General features: G+C 49.7%; 1 protein-coding gene across 12 annotated transcripts in view; it reads left to right on the top strand.

Moving 5' to 3' along the window:
- RGS6 (regulator of G-protein signaling 6) overlaps positions 1-18990 on the top strand; it is a 676386-nt gene extending 657396 nt beyond the window's left edge. For 7 of the 12 annotated variants that reach the window (XM_011983129.1, XM_011983124.1, XM_011983121.1 and 4 more), the window contains one exon: positions 14919-18990. In XM_011983129.1, the coding sequence (XP_011838519.1) occupies positions 14919-14969 (51 nt within the window). In that variant the 3' untranslated portion in view covers positions 14970-18990. Of the gene's footprint in view, positions 1-5870; positions 5938-14918 lie in introns of all 12 variants that reach the window. The other 5 variants (XM_011983131.1, XM_011983128.1, XM_011983126.1 and 2 more) reach the window with 2 other exon arrangements.
- The last annotated feature ends 1055 nt before the right edge of the window (positions 18991-20045 follow it).

Here is a 20045-nt window from a genome sequence, read left to right as displayed (position 1 = left end):
GGCAGGAGATTGGTGTGAACCCCAGAGGCAGAGCTTGCAGTGAGCCGAGATCACGCCACTGCACTCCAGCCTGGGCGACAGAGTGAGACTCTGTCTCAAAAACAAAAACAAAAACAAAATGTCCTCCCGCAGTGTGGCTAAATGGGACACTGTAGCGGGCAGGGAGGGGTGCTTAGAAGGACTGAGAGCAGTGGGACATTTAGTTTTGTCATGTTTGCTCAAAGGTGGATGAGAGAAAGACCCTTGGGTGTTTGCTTAGTGGCTTCCCAATGCGTGGGAAGGTGAGACGGGGTTGGAAGCATGGAGCCACCAGCGGTCCTTCCATGCCCCCTAATCATGGCCACATCCTCTCAGCCTGAGCAACAGCACCATGGCCACAAATGGGAATGGGCTTCGTTGGTGTAATATTTGGCAGATTCTCTCCACGCGCCCCACCCCCCCATGGCAGTCTGGCTTACCGTAGAAGGGTAACCTTAAAAAATACATTCCCCGCTCCAGAGAATACTCATATGTGGCCTGTTAGCAGCACAATAAGGTTGAAAGCAAAGTCCATTCCTTCCTCCCTCCCCCTGCTCACCTCCACTTCCCTGTTTGCCCCTATGTAGGTGAAGTGAGTATATTCAGCACCTTCATGGCAGGTGAGAGGGTGTATTAATCCGTCTACGTCCTCTGGAAAGGCAGTCTTTGAGGGGGCCACAAGGGTTCAGCCAATATCCTTTTGATGACTTGGATGAAGAGACAAACATTCCAACCACATTCAAAGATCCAGACCTGCAAAGTGTGGCTCATCTGGTAGATAACGGAATTATATTTGGAAAGCATTTCCTGCAGGATGATGGGTCAAAAACAGATAGCATTTTACCAGATCATATTTGTGTGTGTGTTTTTTTTTTAAATTTGGTTTCCCAACTACAGGATGGCATTTGTAGCCTTTCCTAAAAATCAAGTGGGGGAAAAAAAAAAAAAAAGTTCTTGGGTTGTAATTGACTCCAAGCCTCGTGTAAGCAAGTGCAGAAGGCAGCTGCTTTCCAAAGGCAGCTTTAGGCTCTGTAACAAAAGTGGGATGGTCAGAGAAAGGAAAAGTGTTCCATTGCTTTTTGTTGCTCTAAGCAATATGAAGTCTTGGTTCTAAGCCCCCACATTATCTGCAACTTTAACATCTAGAGACAATTCAGAGAGAAGAACCTAGAGAGAGAAGGTGACCCTGGAAGCCATGTCGGAAGAGGCTGGAGTAAAAATGTCTAGCCTTCCAGCACACTTGATGGCCACCTGAGCTCTCTTTGCATTTGTCTTCAAGAGTGGACATTTCTGGATTGCTCCAGAGAGCAAGGCTAGAACAAATGGCTGGAAGATAGAAAGAAGATATTAAAAACATTCTAACAATAACAAAATATTCCAACAATAGACTATGTCCCCTCCAAGGGCAATGAGCTCCCTGCCTAGGCGTTTAGAAGCTGAATGGCCAAGGACAGTGCAGAGTAGGTTTCTACACCGGATCCCATGATCTTTTGCAAGCAGAATTCTATGCTACCCCAAATACTTGTTAAATGGACCTGACTGCATTTCATTCTGTGGTTTATAAATAAGTCGTGGAAAAGGAGAATGAATTATAGGGAGGGAGTTTGCTGAGATCGGAGGAGAGGGATCCAAAAGACTCAGACTAGATTCTACCTTGAGGGAGAAAAAGCCACAGGATGACACACTCAAAGCAAGAGAAACTGTCAGGAAGGTGAATTACTGCCCTTCACATGTCATCCTTGCCTTTTTTTTTTTTTTTTGTCATTTGCTGCCACAGCAGCTGGGCTCTGGGCAACAGGGCTCTCTTCCCCCGAATGTCTGAAAGGAGGTCAGCAAGTGGAGGACATAGGCACTCGCTGGCACAGGGCACTGGCGGCCATCGTGCAGTGAGCCCCAGCACAGCCAGGGTGGCCATGTGCGTGGGACGTCCTGGCCTGAGGTTGAAGAAAGCTCGTCCTGTCATAGTTCCCATCCGGAAAGGGTGTTGTGTTGAAAGCAAAAAGGATCATAAAGTCACTTGCCTTTTACCCAATGCCAGTTCCAGATTCCAGGAAAATGAGCTGACATCAAAAACACCTCAGCCGGCCGGGCATGGTGGCTCACATCTGTAATCCCAGCACTTTGGGAGGCTGAGACTGGCAGATCACCTGAGGTCAAGGAGTTCAAGACCAGCCTGGCCAGCATGGTGAAACCCCGTCTCTACTAAAACTACAAAAACGAGCCGGGTATGGTGGTGCATGCTTGTAGTCCCAGCTACTCAGGAGGCTGAGGCAGGAGAATCACTAGAACCAGGGAGGTGGAGGTTGCAGTAAGTCAAGCTTGTACCACCTCACTCCAGCCTAGGCGACAGAGCAAAACTCCATCCCCCCTGCAAAAACAAACAAACAAACAAAAAACCACCTCAGCCTGGCCAAGAGCAGGGCATACCCCCAGAGGTCTCAGACTGAGGAGAAACTGTGCCCCCACCCTGGCTTCCCTCCTCTGGGGCGCTGCCGAGGGGACTTGTCCTCAGCCTAGCTCAGGGAAAGGGAAGGGTTCCCATGTCACATTCTTTCCAGCTGTCCTAAGAACCACCCCGATTGCCAAGGACTCTCCCTCCTCTCTTGGGCTTCACCAGGGCTGCTTTCAACTCATCGTGGGATTGTGTAATTATGGTGATTACAGCTTGTGACTTTTTTCCTCTGTTCATCTTTTGCTTTCAAATTCTTTGAGGCCTCTCATTAAACATGGCGATCCTGGTAAAGTCAGCAAAGTTTTAATAAGACACTTTTTACAGCTAAAGAAAGCCCAGTCAGGGTTGATTGCTACTATGTTCTCTCAGATACTCCATTAAAACTCTATCAGGCGCAGTTGGTGCCTGGGTATAAGAGGTGGGGGAGAAGGAGGGCAGGGAGGCAGAGCAGACCTGTACTTAGTGACAGGGCTGGAGAACCATTCCACACCATGCCCCTGGCCTTTTTCGTTTGCACCAAGCACCAAGTGCATCTGAGCCCCCATGCCTAATAGGAAAAGGCAGACTCTCAAGCAAGGACCAAAAGCCTGGCCTTAACATCATAGCACATTACACTGGGAAATGGAGATGGAGCATCCAAGACAACACTCAACCCAACCTTGTAATCTGCAGCAAAAGTAGTGGGGGAATTCTGATACATGCTCTGTCCTGGTTAATACTGGAAGATTCTGAGGCATCCATAATGCTAAATAATTAACGGAGACAATCACTAGCCTTTGTGAGTCATCACGATCCGGTGATCTTACATCTGGTGGAGGTTTCCTTGGTAATGATTCAGCTTCACATCTCATTCTTGGCTAGCCTTTAATCATGGCTTGCTTGCTTTCTTTTTGTTGTTGTTTTGATTTGGTTTGGTTTTTGGTGGGGTTTTTTTGTTTGTTTGTTTTTGAGACAGAGCCTCACTTTGTTGCCCAGGCTGAGTGCAGTGGCGCGATCTCAGCTCACTGCAACCTCCACCTCCCAGGTTTAAGCGATTCTCCTGCCTCAGCCTCCTGAGTAGCTGGAATTACAGGCCTGCACCATCACATTCAGCTAATTTTTGTACTCTTAGTAGAGACGGAATTTCACCATGTTGGCCAGGCTAGTCTCGAACTCCTGGCCTCAAGTGATCTGCCCACCTCAGCCTTCCAAAGTGTGGAGTTACAGGTGTGAGCCACCGTGCCCAGCTTGTAGCTTTCTTGAATAGTTATCAGAGCTGTAGGACTTCATGAGAAGGACCATCAAGGAGTGTGGGTTGTGTGTGTGAGCCCCGTGACCCACCCTTCAGCAGGTTCATCCAGGTTCCCCTCATTTCTATATTCCCTGGGGACTGCACAGATGACCGCATAGTGAAGTGCATCTTGCTCCAGCAGGACTGTGTTTCTGAGAGGCCCCCGATTGGCTGCTCGTGGCTGACAGGCCCGTACCAGCCAGACTGCCTTTTACCCCGCAGGTAGCCAGTTACCTCACTACCTGTGTCTCAAAAGAGCAAGGAGCTGGACTGTGACTGAGCAGCACCAGCCACCTGGAGTTACATGTCAAAAACCTGGCAGGGACATTTCCCCCAACTGCATTCCCATCCACTGCTGAAGGTGACCTGCTTGTGTGACCCCTTGAGAACAATGTCCCTTTAGTACCCACCAAAATGCAGAGAAGCAAGCTAAGTTCGAGATAGGCAACTCCAGCTGAATCCCTTTTTCTCCACCTGACTTTATACGACCCTGTCATTATACATTATACATTATACGACATTATATGACGCAAGTCACTTGCGTGTCCGATGGGTACCACAAAGCCCACTGCACAGGGTAGATGTTGGCATTCAGTGAGGATGTGATAGCAAGAGCTGCCATTTATTAGGAGCTCACACTCACAGTGTTGTACTGTGTCATGCTGGCTTTGCCTGGGGTGGACTTTGGTTCTACTTCAGCTTCATCACTTAGCTGTTTGAATTGCACAGCTTCTCTAAGCCTCAGTTTCCTCATCCATAAAACGGAGATAAGAGTAAATAATTAAGAGTAAAATGCATAACGTCCTTAGCACACTGTGTGCAGTGCGTGTGCTTAACAGGTATAGTTCTTAGAATTAGTTTCATCGTTATGATATTATTTGCAGTTCATATTTAGCTCTGCACCTATTATTTAATTTCCAACAATATTCTGCAAGATAGACATCATATGCATTTCGTGGTTGAGGGTGGGTACATGGGTATCTCCTATATGACAGTCTGTACAAAGTGCATTTATTACCGAGATCAGCTCATGGTAACTACTCAATAAATGGCAGCTATTATTGTTGGCTTATTTTTAAAGTCAACTCAGAGAGTTAGTTTTTCTGCATTTCCTGGAAATGAAGGGACTGTGGTGCCCAGAAGGCCAGCTTCTGTTCTGTGATTGATTTCCTGGGGCCCCTAAGCACTTCCCAGGAAGCTGTGGGAGCTGGGGGGCTTGTCAGCCTGTGAGGTGCTGGGAAGTGGGGAGGGCCACCAGGCAAATGGTGCACATGTTGTGAGGATCTGGCATTTGGCCCCCTACTGAGGTGCAAGACCCAAAGATGCCTCCCGCTACCAGACACAGATGAGGAATGGGTCTACCCATGATAAGAAGATGAAATCCACTCCTCCAAATGTAGCCCTCCACGTGACAGAAACACTCACCTCTCAGCTGTCTGCTTGCCTGGAGCCACCCTGAGCAATGCAACCTCAACAAGTCCAGCTGCTCCGTCAGTCCGAGAAACAGAGGTTTCTATTTGTAATCACTTATTCCAAAGCTAGGTAGTGGAGGAGTCAGGAGCACGTGGCAGGGGATGCTTTGAAATTCCTTGATAAACCGGACCCCTGGGGTGGGCACTCCTACTGCCTATAGTACCAACAGAAACAGAAGTGGAGAAGTTATTTCCACTGAGGTCAATAAATGGTTTTTTCATGGGAGAGAACTCCGTTTTTATACATGTATTTTAAGGTGAATGCTTTAAGTTTGCAGTATTTGTCAGAGTGGCATCTTAGGAGCTGATATAAAACTCCACAGCCAAACAAGTGATTGCCTCTGCACCTTGCATGAGATGCTTCTGTAAGTGCCTGTGGTCTAAACATGCACATGAACGCATGCACAGGTGTATGCACATGTGCACAGGTGTAGACACAGGTGCATGTGCTGCCTGCCTGATGTTCGCCTCCGTGTTCAGTATATGGTATGCATATAACCATAAGCTGCAAACCTGCAAGTGTGTGTGTCGCATGGATTGCATGCCCTCTGCAGCTGTGTGTGTGTCTGGGCAGGGGCTCCTCTAAAGCCACAGGTCTTCACAGTTTCAGCTGGATAAGTTATTCTTCACTTCCCTTCCTAAAAACACAATTGCCTAGTGCTGCTGGCGCAGAGTCAGAATGGCCGCTGCGTTTCACCCCCGAGGTGGCTTCCTTCCAGCAGTGGGTGAGTGATCCCGGCGTTCGCACGCTCTCTAACCTGTGGGATCCTTCTGCACAGAAGGTGGTCCAAAATCCAAAAGAGATGATCTGTTTGTCCATGACCTCGTCTCTGCCCGCCACTCCTGTTCTCATGCCCCGGTTCCAGGGACAGTTGGCAGCACCCATTTCTTGGTGTCTCTGTTTTTTCTGCCCATTTTTTGTACCCATAGTTTTTCTCTCCTAAGAAACAAGGAGCTGAGGGGTCCAGAAATGATGATGAGATGAGTCCCTTGTCCCAGAGGCCATGTGCAGATAACATCCTTAGGTATTGACCCAGTAACTCTCTTCTCCTGGTCCCATTCCCTAGCAGAACAGGGAATACCCACTACCTTTGAAGATGCTTCTAAATCAAATAGCATCATCCTTAGGTTTCATTTCCTGGTGAAAGCTTCCATAACTCTTCCTCTATGGGCCCGGGGCCAAAGCCTGCAGGAAATATAGCAATCTCACATTTCTACACACTACACCATCAGGGGAGAAGAAAGCTGGGAAACCGCCCATCCCCTGTCCCATGGGGACCAAAAGCATCTCAGCAACACATGAAAAGAGCCTGTGGGGAAATAAGGTTCTCTGTAGCTAAGAATTCCAATGACCTAAGTTTCTGTCCAGGTATCTCCTGGAAACGCTGCTTAGTCTCTTCCCTGCTGTACTTTTTCGGGTTAGGAATGCATGTCTGATAAGTGCCTGCTGAATTGCATTCCTGATAGTGGAGAAGAAAGAGAAATGAGTCAGCCCTCTTGGCATATGCATCCAAATGGACATGGACATTCAATGAAGTGTTATGCTTTTGTGGGGGGATAAGAGGTCAGCAATTCTAGGCTCTGCCTTTTCAGCTGGCTAAACCAAGGACCCCAACACAGTACATGTTTTGGGTGAACACATTTGCAAGAGATGATAAGTGTCCTTAGGAAGATAGATTCAGAGTCCTCATAGATCCTCAGGAGAATCACATACTGCCAAGCAAATAACTTTCTCTTGCCGCTTTGTCCACAATATCAAGTAACTAAGCTCCAGCTTCATGTCTCCCACAGTCATAGTCAAGAGTTATTTGAATTTCCTAGTTGGAAAAAAGTAGCATCAACTTGTTGCCAATAGCAACACAGCCATGTCCCTGTTTCCTAGAGCCTTTTGGTCTTTGCCTAATTTGGAGTGAAGCAGAGCTTAGATGCCAGAGTCCATTTGGGAAGGAGGAGGAGTAGAGGAACAGGCGGGCATTAAGTGGGTCACAAGAAGGCATGCCACCGAGAGGCCTTATAGGCAGAATGGCCCCCTCATTCCACTCCTGAAGCCACCGAGAATTTCCTGCAAGCTGAGAGTAGAAAGAGCAGCAGGTTGCTCAGTCAGATGAGAGGAGGGAGAGGAGGGAGAGAAGAGAGAGCTAGTATGAAAAGGGGTCATTTCCACCACACAGGGATGCAGACAAGCAGGAAAAATGGAAATGCACAACTTGGACGCAAGACCAGGGAGTCCGGGCCTGGCATTCTGCCACTCATGTAGGGCTCAGCTGCTGAGTCCTTGTCTCTCCCACCATCCCTGCCCAGCTCCGGATTTGTCTCTGCACAGCTGGGGGACCATGGAGAAAGGTCCCCCATCACTCAGCAAAACTGACAGGCAGAAATAAGTGATGAGCATGGTGGGGCCAGGGTCAGAGGTGCCAGGACCACCAGCAGAGAGGGCTTCCCCCACCTGGCTGGGCACCCCGAATTAGAATGGCCTAGAATGATTTGAAGTGGGGTTGGTTCTCATTAGAGTAAGGCCACCCTGCCTGTCCCACCTTAGAAAGGGAAACATCACACCTGCTTCTGTCCTCCCTGGGGCATTTGCCATGTGAGTTCCTAGAGGCATCAGCATCAGTAACACAGGGCCACACACAGAATGGTGGCTTCACCTGGCCTGTCCAGCAGCCACCGCCTGAAATCTACATGCACCAAGCCATGGTGACCTGCGCCCTGGCTCAGTGCAGTGACCAAAAGCCCCTTTTGCCAGGCTTGTCCGCCAGCAGATGGCACCTCCTTTCTCAGGATTCCCAAATGGGATGAGGGGAAGCCCCTTCGCAGGGTAGAACCTGCCTGAGATGGGTTCAAGCATGCTCAAGAGCTTAAGTTCTTTTCTCAGGGAAGTTAAGAAAATCACCCTGCATTGCCCAGAGAGGTTGCCCAGTGCGGATGGGCACAGGGGACTCCTTCATCCCTGAGTATTTCCATCTGCCTCCTTCCTTGAGAGTGACAGTCACATGCAAAGTAAGAGGGGCATGGGTCGTGAAGGCCCACCAACTCAGCTTTGCCACTGACTAGCCGTGCACTCCCAGGCAAGTTACTCAAGTTCTGTTTGAGTCTGTTTCCTCATTCATGTAGTGGAGTTTATAGAAATGCCTAACTTGCAAGCACGTTGTGGACATACGTGTGGGTATTTGTAAAATGCCTCGCATGCTTGGCACACAATAGTTGCTCAATGGTCCATCAGCAGGTGGCTGTTAATAACTGTCCTCACAGCTACCTGTGTTTCTAGTGGGGGACCATTCCCACCGTGCCACTGTCAAGGCCTGGGTGATTTGAAGAGCAAGGCACTTGAGGAGGGAGGGTACATGAGCTACCCATGCCATTCCATCAGACAGGCCCATGGGAGAGCAGGGGACAGGTGGGCCCTTTTACATTTAATCCAGATAGGAGAACTGGCAACTCTTCTTTTGTAAATTCAAAAACTTTAAAATTTTTCTAAAGCACTGGTAGTTGCCAATTATATTAGTCTATTTTCACATTACTGTAAAGAAATACCTGAGACTGGGTAATTTCTAATGAAAAGAAGTTCAGTTGACTCACAGTTCCACATGGCTGGGGAAGCCTCAGGAAACTTACAATCACGGTGGAAAGGGAAGCAGACAAGTCTTACGTGGCAGCAGACAAGAGAGAGCGAGTGTGTATGAACACTTACAAAACCATCGGATCTCATGAAAACTCACTGCCTATCACAAGAACAGCATGGGGAAAACCACCCACAGGATCCAATCACCTCCCACCGGTTTCTGCCCTTAACATATGGGGATTATAGGGATTACAATTCAAGGTGAGATTTGGGTGCAGACCCAGAGCCAAACCATATCACCAATACAGGATAGAGTAAGGTGTCTGAGCCTACTAGTGGTTCTGGTGACATTCTGTGGGAATTTATTTCAGATGACATGACTGCTGGGTACATCCCCTATCCCCACTGTTTACCAGGCAGAGCCTGAGTGTTTATACCACTGTACATAAGATAGGGGGCTGTTGCAAGAAAAAAATCCGTTATGTTTATTTTGATCAAATTTTCTTATTTTTTAAACAGGTTCGGTTTTAAGTATTCATGAATGTACCATTTATTAATTCTTCAACCAGTGAACCTCTCTTTTTTGATTAATTCACTTTTCATCTATCCCTTGACTTTTTTAAAACATTGGGGTATTGTTTTATGTTTGTGATATAGCTTCCTATTTTAAAAGGATCAAATAAAAAGAATATTTTAAAACCATATAAAATGCCCTTCAGCCCCTGAGAGAGATCAGGAAGCTTACCAAGGCCCTACAAGTAACAGAGACCCCAGGAATGGGTCAGCCACAGGCTCCTGCCCCTCCTCACTGCAGAAGGGTGAGAAAGAGAGGAATGGCCTCTTCCTTCCCATGCTGCTCTGACCTACCTCTGTTGTGGAGGAACCATAACGGGTTCCATAGCCTGGTTTTTCCATTTCATCTGCCCCACCTTGTTCCACAGAGTTGAATAGAGGGTGATAAGAAACAGAGAATTTTAAAAGTGTTTTGAAGTTATTCTATGTTAAGTGTGGATTTTCCCACCATTCCCTGTAAGCGTTTCTCAGACATCCCAGACAGCACTCTCTCTCCCCAGTTTTAGACATCATTGAGGAAGAAGATGCCACAGAATTCTTTGCATTCCCTTTTAAAATCATTTCTTTTGCTTTGCTCAGTGGAGAAGGAGTACCAGGGCAACAACCTTCCAGGAGTCACCCGATGAAGTCAGGCAGGCCTTTGGTTTCTCCCATCCTGCTGAACCCAAGCCAGGATCCCTTACCTTTCCACCTGTCTCTTGGGTTCCTGACCCTTGTCCTCAGCAGGTCTCCCCCAACCCCACCCCAGGCCTCTAATTCCACACATATACATCCTTTATGAACTTGAGCACTGTCTATTCAAAGGTGACCTTCAGGCTCCTTGAGAGCATGACTCATCCCTGGGGCCTCCACTTCTTGCCTGCTAAGGTTGCTTGGTGAGCTGTATTCAACAAAACACCATTTTTCATGAGCAGGGATGAAAAATGCCTGTATGTCACACCAAAGGGATCCGTTTGCATCAATGGAGGCTAGAAATAGTGCTCCACTTTAGTTCTGTTGGAAGTTCGAATTCCCCTAACAGAGGAATCCAGGTTCCTCCCATACTGGAGAGGGGAAGCATTGAATTTCTCCAAACCCAGGGATGGGCCCAGCAACTGAAGAAGAGTAAGGAGTAGACGTCATAGCTGGGACTTTTTTTTTTCCTAATTTTTTTTCTTTTGAGATATAATTATATATGGTAAAATGAACAGATCTGAAGTATATGGCTCAATGAATTTGACAAGTGTATGCACCCATGTAACGCATACCCCCTCACCCTAGAAGGCTCCTGCATGTCCCTTTCCAATCAATTTCATCCTTCTCCCCCACGGGCAACTGTGGTTGATTTCTTTCCCCCATAATAGCCTGGATTTTGATTTGGCAGACTTGAGATCTGTAACTTTGGTCTTAGTTCATCTGAGCAGATGAGCAAAAAAATCTCATCAGAAGCTCAGATGTCTTTACTGTCTTAGCATTGAAAAAGGTCCTCCCTGAGCCGCTAGTGCTTGGCTCTGCTGTCCCCCAGTATGCTCCAATCTGACCCCCAGGGCTACTCTCTGAGCCACAGCCCTCCTCCCAGCCAAAGAAAGAGTTTAGCATCAGTCTCCCAGGTAAGTAAGTGGCAAAAGCTCTTGGTAACCCAGATAGTGCATGCTTTGTTGATTAATATGTGGAAGTGCAATGCACAGAGCCACAGCATGTCAAGCAGCATGTTGATTTTTCTCACTGCACAAAAGGGGGCCATTCCTTTTGTGTGTTTCCTTTCAGAAACAAAGGATTTCATGACCACCTTCTTCCAGGCTCCTAGCCATCAGGATGGCCACAGAGCTGAAATGATTAATCAGAGTGGAGGGTGGGAATTGAATGCGTGGGTGTTAGTGAACCCAGCACTGAGCCCATGGTCCATGAAATTGAAGGATCCCAAAATCTATTGGATTACACTTTGCCAAATGTCTCAAAGGTGAAAAGCACTTTGTCGGTATGCAAAGCTTTGATGTCTCTGGAATGTACCTTCTGCAGCTCAGTTCTTAATCACTGTATATTTTTTCACTTGGACAAAGGCTGCCTGCTAATAGCATTTTCAACCATCCTCAGCTGCTTCGCTCAGCTACGCCAAGGCCTCGGGCTGAGCTGGCTGCAGTTTCCTGGCACCATGATCCATTCCCAACTGACCAGCACTGAGGAACATTACACATTCACACCCTGAAAAAAAACTGCTTCCTCTGTAACTATGCAAATGCCAGACACGGGCAGGCAGAATTACCATTCCCCTTCCAAAGTGGTTCCTTCAGGATCATCCAAACTGGAGGCAGGGATGAGCATAAAGAGAGGGGCGTAGTGCCCTGGAGGGCACAGGCAGGAGCTCTCCTCTCTCTGGGCAGAGCAGGCTCCTCAGGAGCGTCCTGCAAGCCTAGAGGGGCATGCACTTTGGGGCAGCTCATCTCTGAACACAGGTAGCCTCTACTATCAGATTTTACTTTGATCACTGAAAACTACAGGAGCCTCAGCTCTTCAGAAGGGAAGCAGCTGCAGAGCAAGTGTGATTGCAGTATTTCTTCCCCAAAGCCCAGGGCCAGGCATCTAGCCATGCCTGCATCCTGCATGATTAACCGCCTTCCAGCCTGAGCCTGCCCTCACTCACCCGGGAGGGCGCTGGGCAGCGGGTAGATTGCAGCTGGGCTGAGCTGCTTCTCCAGCCGACCTGAACCCTCATGACCTCCATCTTTAGCAGCAGAGCTGGCATTTGGTAAATGCGCGAAAGCAGGAGTAGGGAGAGGGAGACAAAAATGCCAAGCAGCACCGCCTGGGTTGCTGAGAGGTTGGGAACAATCCCAAGGGTGGCCCCTAAGCTGGTCAGCTGCACCATCCTACCCTGAAATCCTGGGAAATAAAAGCAGTTGGGGGAAGCGAAGGAGCAGGCAGTGACAGACTGGCCACAGGTCCTTGGAGTCAGAGCTGTGAGGCTGTGCTCCAGGATTTAGGCAGGAAAAGATTAATTAGCGCCTTCAAGCCCAGCCCAGCCCATTCTGTAGAACGGAGAAGGGTTGAGGGTGAGGAAGCCTCAGGACCAAATTCACCTAAAACAAATAGACCCATAATCCTCCAGAAATAGAATCTCCAACCTCCCTCAACCCACAGTCCCCTCTCCAGCCAAAATAACCTTGCTAATAAGAATGAAGCTGCAGTGTAGGTTTGGGCAACTGGTAAACCTCACCTCCTTTGTCTCTGGGCTTTGAATGTACACATTGGCAACAGACTCTTATTCAGAAGCTTGAGTGATTTTTTTCCCCCATTCACCAGCTAAATGAGAGCCCCAAACGCTGTGGATAGCAAACTCAGAACATATATATTTGGGTACACAATGTGATTTGTGGCCCTGGTGGAGGAGGGATGGGAGGAGGAGGAGGAGCCGATACTAGTGTGTGGTGGTTATCACAGCAATAAGCGGCACCTAAGAGGAAAACAAACTTCCTTTGTGCCTTTCATAGGGTAGGGATGGACATGGGTAACAGAGGGTAGGGGAGGTTTGTAAGAGCTCACACAAGGAGTCCCCTAGACTCAGCAGCCCCGTGTTTCCCCAGAGAGGATGCCCCACGCCCCCGTCCTTCCTGCCTTCGGGCCTGCACTGGGAAGACACACTCCCAAGTGACAAATGCCTCACACTCTATGTAAGAAAGGGCACTCGAGAGTCACAGCTGTGTGTGTGCCACAGAACCCGGGGCTGGGGGAGCCCTTGAAGGTCACCCTCTGCCTTCTAAGAGCTATTGTTATACCTAACCTGGTCTAGACAAAGGAGTAGCCATTCTGTCTTAGTGATTTTTCAAAGTCTGACACCATAACGCTCTCGGATTTTTACAAAATCTGATTAAAAACTCCTTAGCCGAGTATAAATGTATCCTGCTGCAGGCCAAGTTGAGTGTATTTGAAGATTCAGATAAGGTTGCTGATGGGGAAATTTTTGTAGACGTGTGTGTGTGTGTGTGTGTGTGTGTGTGTGTGTGTTTTAAGATGGGGAGAAAAAAATGAAAAGTTTTGTCTCACTAGTGAAAATGGGGAGTGAAAGAAATGGGGAGAAAAAAGGTCAAGGAAAGGTAGGGAAAGGCAGACTTTCTGACAGCTCCTGAGGGCAATTTCATTTCTGGACAAACTCCCATCTATAGCACCAGAATTCTCAAAGGCAGGCTGGCCATGCCCCTTCATGGAGATCTAAGCCAGATGCCACATTGTCCTGTATCCAGCAAATCCACAGCCCGTGTTGTTCGTTTATTAGATAAACCCGTTATCCATCAATTCATCAATCAGCAGGTTTATTGAGGACCCTACCAGGCTTCACAAACCTGATCAATTTTTTTAATTACATCTAGCTTATATGCAGCCAAGCCCAGTAAACAAGATGAGCCCTCACACCCCACTTGGAAATGAACACGAGGAATCGCTGGCCCCTGCAATCTCACGGCCAAACACTGCAGCCCATGCTGACGAGCTCTCACGTGCTGCCCTTCACAGATGGCAGTGGTGTCGCTGACCCGCTGTCAATAATAGGATGGGTTTGGAGTGCTTTCCCAGACACAGTGATCAATCTGCCTAGGTCCAGCCACACTTTCCTCTAAAACCCTGTACAATGACATGGATTTCTAAAGAGGGTGAGCTGGAGAACGGGCACACACTATGGAAGGGCAATAAGCAAAGCGACGGACCCTCACCCATCCCCCTCACCCTCCTCCTGGTGCCCAGTCACAACTCCCCTCCCAGATCAGGGGCTTCTCCGCCACATCTCAGGGCACATGGACAATGGGACTCTCCTGGCACCTCTATGGCTGATGCACCAGGCCTCATGATCCAGTTCATTATTTTAGTTTTTGAGAAGAACTGCCACATGGATATAGTTGGAGGGCTTGTAGGCTTTCCTGGTATGGGGTCATCAAACTCTGCCCCTAGGTGCCACAGACGGGAAGCCAAGAACATAGGAGACAGCAGGAGTGCACTGCCCTGGGACCTACAGTGGCTCTGAGCCCCAGCAAATGCCCCCCACTTTCACAGTCCCAGAACTGGTCATCAAGAGGACTCAAGGTCTTTGTGTCTATCCTGCATTCCAAACAGGACTGTGCCTTCTTAAGACTAGTTAATTCATTAGCTTCTAGTCAGCCAGATCGTTAGCCACCCTCTATTTGAATCAAGCCCCCCGTCCCTGACCTCAGTATGCCCCAGTCCACCTTTTCCTCCCCACGTGAACAAAATCAATTTCAGGGCAGCCCACCAGCATTAAAAATTGCTCTACCTGAAGGTTTAAATACCTGGTGTTTGGTAAGTAAAATTTCCACACCCCAAAAAGAGTCCCAGCAACACACCCTCATAAGGGGACCCTCCAGGACTCCCTGAACCTTGCCTGGAGCCCTGGTTTCTCCAGCTGTCCCAAGTTAAGGCTCCCGTATACCTAGAGATCCAATATCGAGGTGGTCAGTCGGGTTGGTTGGTCGTCTGGCCTCCATGGCTCATGCAACAATTAATTCACCTGTCTGGCTCTCTGTCTCTGTCCCTGTGTGTGTGTGTGCGCGCGCCTGTGCGTGCCTCTCTGTTGCTGTCTCTCTGCAGGGAAAGTCGCTGGCGGGCAAGCGCCTCACGGGCCTGATGCAGTCCTCCTGACCGTTCCCACCGCAGGTCCAGGGCCTGGGCCCGCGGACCCCACGGGCAGGCGGCGACGCTCCACATCCGCAGACAGAGTTTCCTTACGGGGAGACTTGGTCACTGTGAAGGAGAAAGAGTGAGGGCAACGAAGGGCGATGGTGGGGAGACTCGGTGGGTGAACGGGGAGACCAGAAAGAAAGAGTCCACAGAGCCTGGGCTGGGCCCAGCGGAGGCTCCTGTTTACAGCCCTCTCTTCTTTGTACAGTTGTATTCCAACACTCCACTCGCTAAGAGGCCCTGATCCCAGCTCATTCAGGGGAGGACGCGTCGTGGGGTTCCTGTCACGACTACCACTTGAGATTCTATTATTATCCTTACTCCCCTGCTATCTGTGGGGTCACAGCTTCTGGCAAATTCAAGAGGAATGAGTGGACCAAGAGCACATCCAGTATTTGCATCACCTCCCTGGCACCTCCCATAGTTACAGCCACTACATCCCCATCGCCGCCTGTCATCCCTCACATCTCTGTGGCCACCCGGGTGTCACCGCCAGCACCAGGCACCGCTTTCACGTAAAATGTCCAAATCACGTCTTCAGCAAGAAAGCAACCTCATGGATTGCCCCTCCTCAAGTTCTTTCCACCCTCTTTGAGATCAGCGTTCGGAGAGGTCCCCGCCAGCCTGGTGGCTGCCCTCAGGTCCCATCACATGTCTCAAGGGTCCAGCGTTCGCAGAAGCACTGGTGTAGATGACAGAGCTTGTTTCACAGCTGCGGGAATTCTGCTGACCATCTTTTAGAAAATTATTTCATAATTTATTCTGGTTTGCCCCCTTGCTCCTTGATTTATTGCCTCATGTTTTACTCAAAATAAAACATGGCCATGAACTCAGGGGCCATTGGGATTCTCCCCTCTGGCAGCCCCAGGTAGGAGCTGGGAGGGTCCCCAGCCCAGGAGGTGGCTGGACTACAGGGCTGGCAGCCCCCACGTGGTAGTGTCCTGACAGGCATGGTGAGACCCTTGCTGGGTCAAGTCTCCTGTGTGTGTGAAGCTGGAGCAGAGTATGCTGCGAAGGGACCAGGCCAGGCCGCAGGGTTCTCCTCCCAGTCTTTATCTGAAGGCCCAGCCAAAGCACGCCTCTAAACCGGTCGCCTAGGGGAAATGCAAAAATCTGCAAAAGATCCACCTGTATTCCCTCTGTGTGTGTGTCAAAATGACCGTTTGCCAACCTGGCTGTGAGGTAATGTATGTAAAGCACCGAGTCAGGTGCCTGATACGTAGTAGGTGCTTAGCAAACGGTAGCTAATACTATCATCATTGTCATTGTTATTGTGACACCCATGAGCCCACAGACAGAGCTGTACTAAGTAACCTGTTTTTGAATCCAGACATTCACTCCCCCACTTGCTATGACTATCCTCCTTTGATCTATTTTTGGCCATAGGTAAAAAAATCTCTCGTGGGAGCATATAAACAAAAAACATAGAAGCAATAAAGCGATCGCTGGTATTTCTTTTCTCATGTAGCCAAATTCACCAGCCGGTGACCGAAGGCTCAGATGCTTGCTTATTTGCAGACCCGGCCTCCTGGGTGCTCCCCGATGACCCATCCTTCCACCCCACCACCTCCGAGTCCTGTCTATGTCTGCTTCCACACAGCCCTGTCCCCAGGGCACCAGCCTTCTGTCCCTCACAGCAGTGCCGCCACAGGCCTTAGGAGTCTTCCTTATGTTGTATCCTTGTGAGTTCTTGACGGCCATGCCCCAGTTTCCCTCTCTCGGAGGCACAGTGGAAACTGGAGAGATGACAGATGTGGAGTCCTCAGTGTCTCCAGACGTGGCAATTCTTGCTGGACACCACATGCTCAGCACAGAGGCTGGTACTTTGGAGGCAGTAACCACTTGATGAGTGCATGAATGACATGAAGCCCCATTATGGGGTCTTTTGACAGGCCCCTTTCATCCCCTTTCTCTTTGTATAAACCTCCTGTTTCAGAACAAAATTGTAGTCTAAGTTCATTTGCAGCCTTGCCCAAGGATCCCCAGGCTGTGCTGACCCCCAGGAATAGGGCAAAGGGTGTTCCCAAACAGCAGGCACCTCAGTGCCCTCAGTTATCCTGGGCAAGGGGCTTGGCTGCCCCCTGCTTCTCCCCATGGTGCAGGGGCATTCTAAGCTAGGCTGCAGACAGGGCAGGGTTGGCTTCTTGGCCATTCCTTCTGTGCCCCCTTCTTCTGACTGGTATCTCCCTGGAGATCCCCAGAGGATCTGCCCAGAGCCAGGTGGTCTCTGGCCCTGAGATAGAGCTGGCTGCAGGCTTACAAGCACTTCTGGGGACATCCAGAGGGGAGGGGCAGTAAGCACAACGGAGCTAAGGAGACTTCAGATGGACTCAAACCCAGAGCAATAACCCTCTCACACCACCCCGCGGCTAAGGCACCCATGTTCCCCAGTAGATCAAGCCAGAGGCTTGCAAGAAGGAAGTGGAATGAGGCTGCCTATCCAAAGTCCATCTACCACCCAGACCTTGGTCATGTAAGTACATTTGGAAGATCTGTTCTTGGCCCGTTCCCGATTGGCCTGGTCTACACAGCCAAAAATTCAGACTAGATTAGATGTTTGCAGGCAATTCTGTAGCAAAGCAGGTTCCCCTACCCTGTCCTGCCCGCTAGAAGCTGCCTTAGCCTCCCTGAATGGGTGTGGTCTCTGGGCCTAGGACTCCTCCCTAAGAGGAAAAGCGCTCTCCAGCCACATCTTAGCAGCCCCACAGCCACAGCATCAGGGCAGCTGCAGCAAGTGACCAGCCACCCATCGGGTTAGATACACAAGGCACCAGGCACTGGCATCTGACTAAAATAACCTTTCCCTACATGGGAAGAAGAAAGCTTGTAGGTTGGCACATATAAATGTCCAGCCACAACCAGATGGCCTGACCTAAGCAGCAGGAACTCTCTTGGGAGGAGCCTTCTGCCCTTCCAGAAAGTGATGTGTCAGCTTTGTTCTCCTGGAAAGGTGTTGCTATACCCCAGGAACAAAGCAAGGCCCAACTGCGAGTGCAGTCAGCCGGACCTGTGCTCCAGGCTTACCGCCGCTGAGTGGCCATGAGGGGGCCCCGGCCAGCACCCTGGGAGGGACCTCTTGCGACTCTGAGTTGCAGCTTGGACTAGCTGAACACATGGGGACATGCTCCAGGGGCTTCTTCCCTGGCAGGATTCCTGGGATGTTCTAACTACCTCACCAACAGGACGCTGAGCCGGGAGCCTGCCACCCTACTGGCTCCCTTGGTGATTATGGAAGGTGATGTTTTTCCTAAAATGCATCCCTCCTGTTCTGCTCCAAATACATGAGCTTCAAAAACCGCCACCAGGAAAGCCTTCCCAGAAGAGGGAAAGGATTGAGGGCTCTCTTCCTTTGGCCCCTGCAAAATGTATTGGAGGGAGGTGTTGCTGCAAGGTCCAGGAGCTGGGAAGCTCTGGGCTCGGGGGGAGATAATGCACCACCAGCCTCGAAAAGGAGCTGCCCAAGTTGAATATGTAGCAAAGACCATGGGATAAGTTGAATAGTGGCCAAATGAATCACTAATAACTCACCATGGGACCCTCTGAAGAGAGGCCTATGCTCGTGTAACCATAGCAACAGCAGATGCCAGCAACCTACTCATTAGTACCACCCAGTGATAAGGCATCCCCTGGGCTAGACCCAGGGGCCATAAAGTAGCAAAGTAGCAAATGTAGCAATAAGGGGCCCGGGTCTATGTGGCGACAGGGTCCAAATGACCAGGCCTCGGCCCTCTCCCCAGCCCCAATGAGGGCTCAGAGCCAGCTGCTGTCAGCTGTCTGGGGAGGGAAGGCCCTGCTCCACACCGGGGACCCCTGTTCTATACTCTAAGCCCACTCACCGCATGATCACGGACACGTCGGAATGGCCTCCTCTTAGTGCATGTGGTTCTCATTAGTTTATTTTTCTGGAATTTGGGGATTGGACCCCAGAACCAAACATGCTGGTACGGTCTAAAAATAAATGACTTGAACCCACTTCAATCCAGCTAACTCTGTGTGGCTCCTTGGTTTGGGGGTTTGTTGGGCAGAATGTGCCTCTAGAAAAATCAAACACCCCTCCGCACACCCCATCCTTCCCCATTATCTCACACACACACACACGTACGTACGTCTGTTTCCTTCTCACTCCCAACCAGGCTGCCAAGCAGCACAGAAAAGCCAGAGCTCTGGGGCATTGGACTCATTCTGTTATGTAGGGACAGTGGTGTCACCAGAAGGCCAAAGTCCCTGACTCTGCCAGGGTCTCCTTGACTGGGGGATTCTCCAGGCCCCACTGTCTGTACTCAGGTATAAAACCCTATGGCTGCTCTGACACCCTCTTGAAGAAGATCCCAGGGTCGAAGTCTGCTGTATACAGACGGTGCTTCTTACACGGAGTCTGTTTCCTGAGTGACAGACAGTTGCATTTCCCACTAACACCAAAGCAGCCGGACTCTGAAAGCCTGAGCATCAGGCTGACAAGAGGAGGACGAGCGCAAGGTAAAAAGGCGGTGCTAGTGTACTGCAATCCCTCTATGAATGACAAGGCCAACACCTAGCTGCATACTTCAGTGGCAGAAATTTTGCTCCTAAAGGTAGAAATGATTTCAGAGGCATGAGAATGGGATCCCAGTCACAGCTACAAGGGAACCAACTCGTCTCTCAACCCCTGGGCCACCTGCTTGTGTAGGATTTTCTGCCCCACAGAGTCAAGATCAAGGTCACATCTGCCTCAGGTCCCTAACATGTCCCACCTCACGTCCTGGTCCACCCCCAAAAGAGCCATGCTTTCCTGTCCTCTTTGACCATGGCCACCACCTCCAGGGAACCCAGAGCTGCGCCTGCCTTCTCAGCTGGACTATCTGGCTTAGTTCCAGAATCTTTGCTTATCAGGCTGTTGCTGTGCATGCACACTACCCTACTGACCGCCAAGAGCAGAGCTCTGCTGTCAGGCCCAGAATCAAGGTGGAGATTTGGGGCTACCAGCTATAACACAAAAAGCTGTGCACACCCAAGAATGAGAGCCGTCCTGATAGCTGCCTCTCTCCCTATACCCTTCTG

This window comes from Mandrillus leucophaeus, unplaced genomic scaffold (assembly GCF_000951045.1).
Source record: "Mandrillus leucophaeus isolate KB7577 unplaced genomic scaffold, Mleu.le_1.0 Scaffold246, whole genome shotgun sequence".
Taxonomy (NCBI): Eukaryota; Metazoa; Chordata; class Mammalia; order Primates; family Cercopithecidae; genus Mandrillus; species Mandrillus leucophaeus.
The sequence above is the reverse complement of the archived record's forward strand: the minus strand, read 5'-3'. Positions and strand labels throughout refer to the sequence as shown.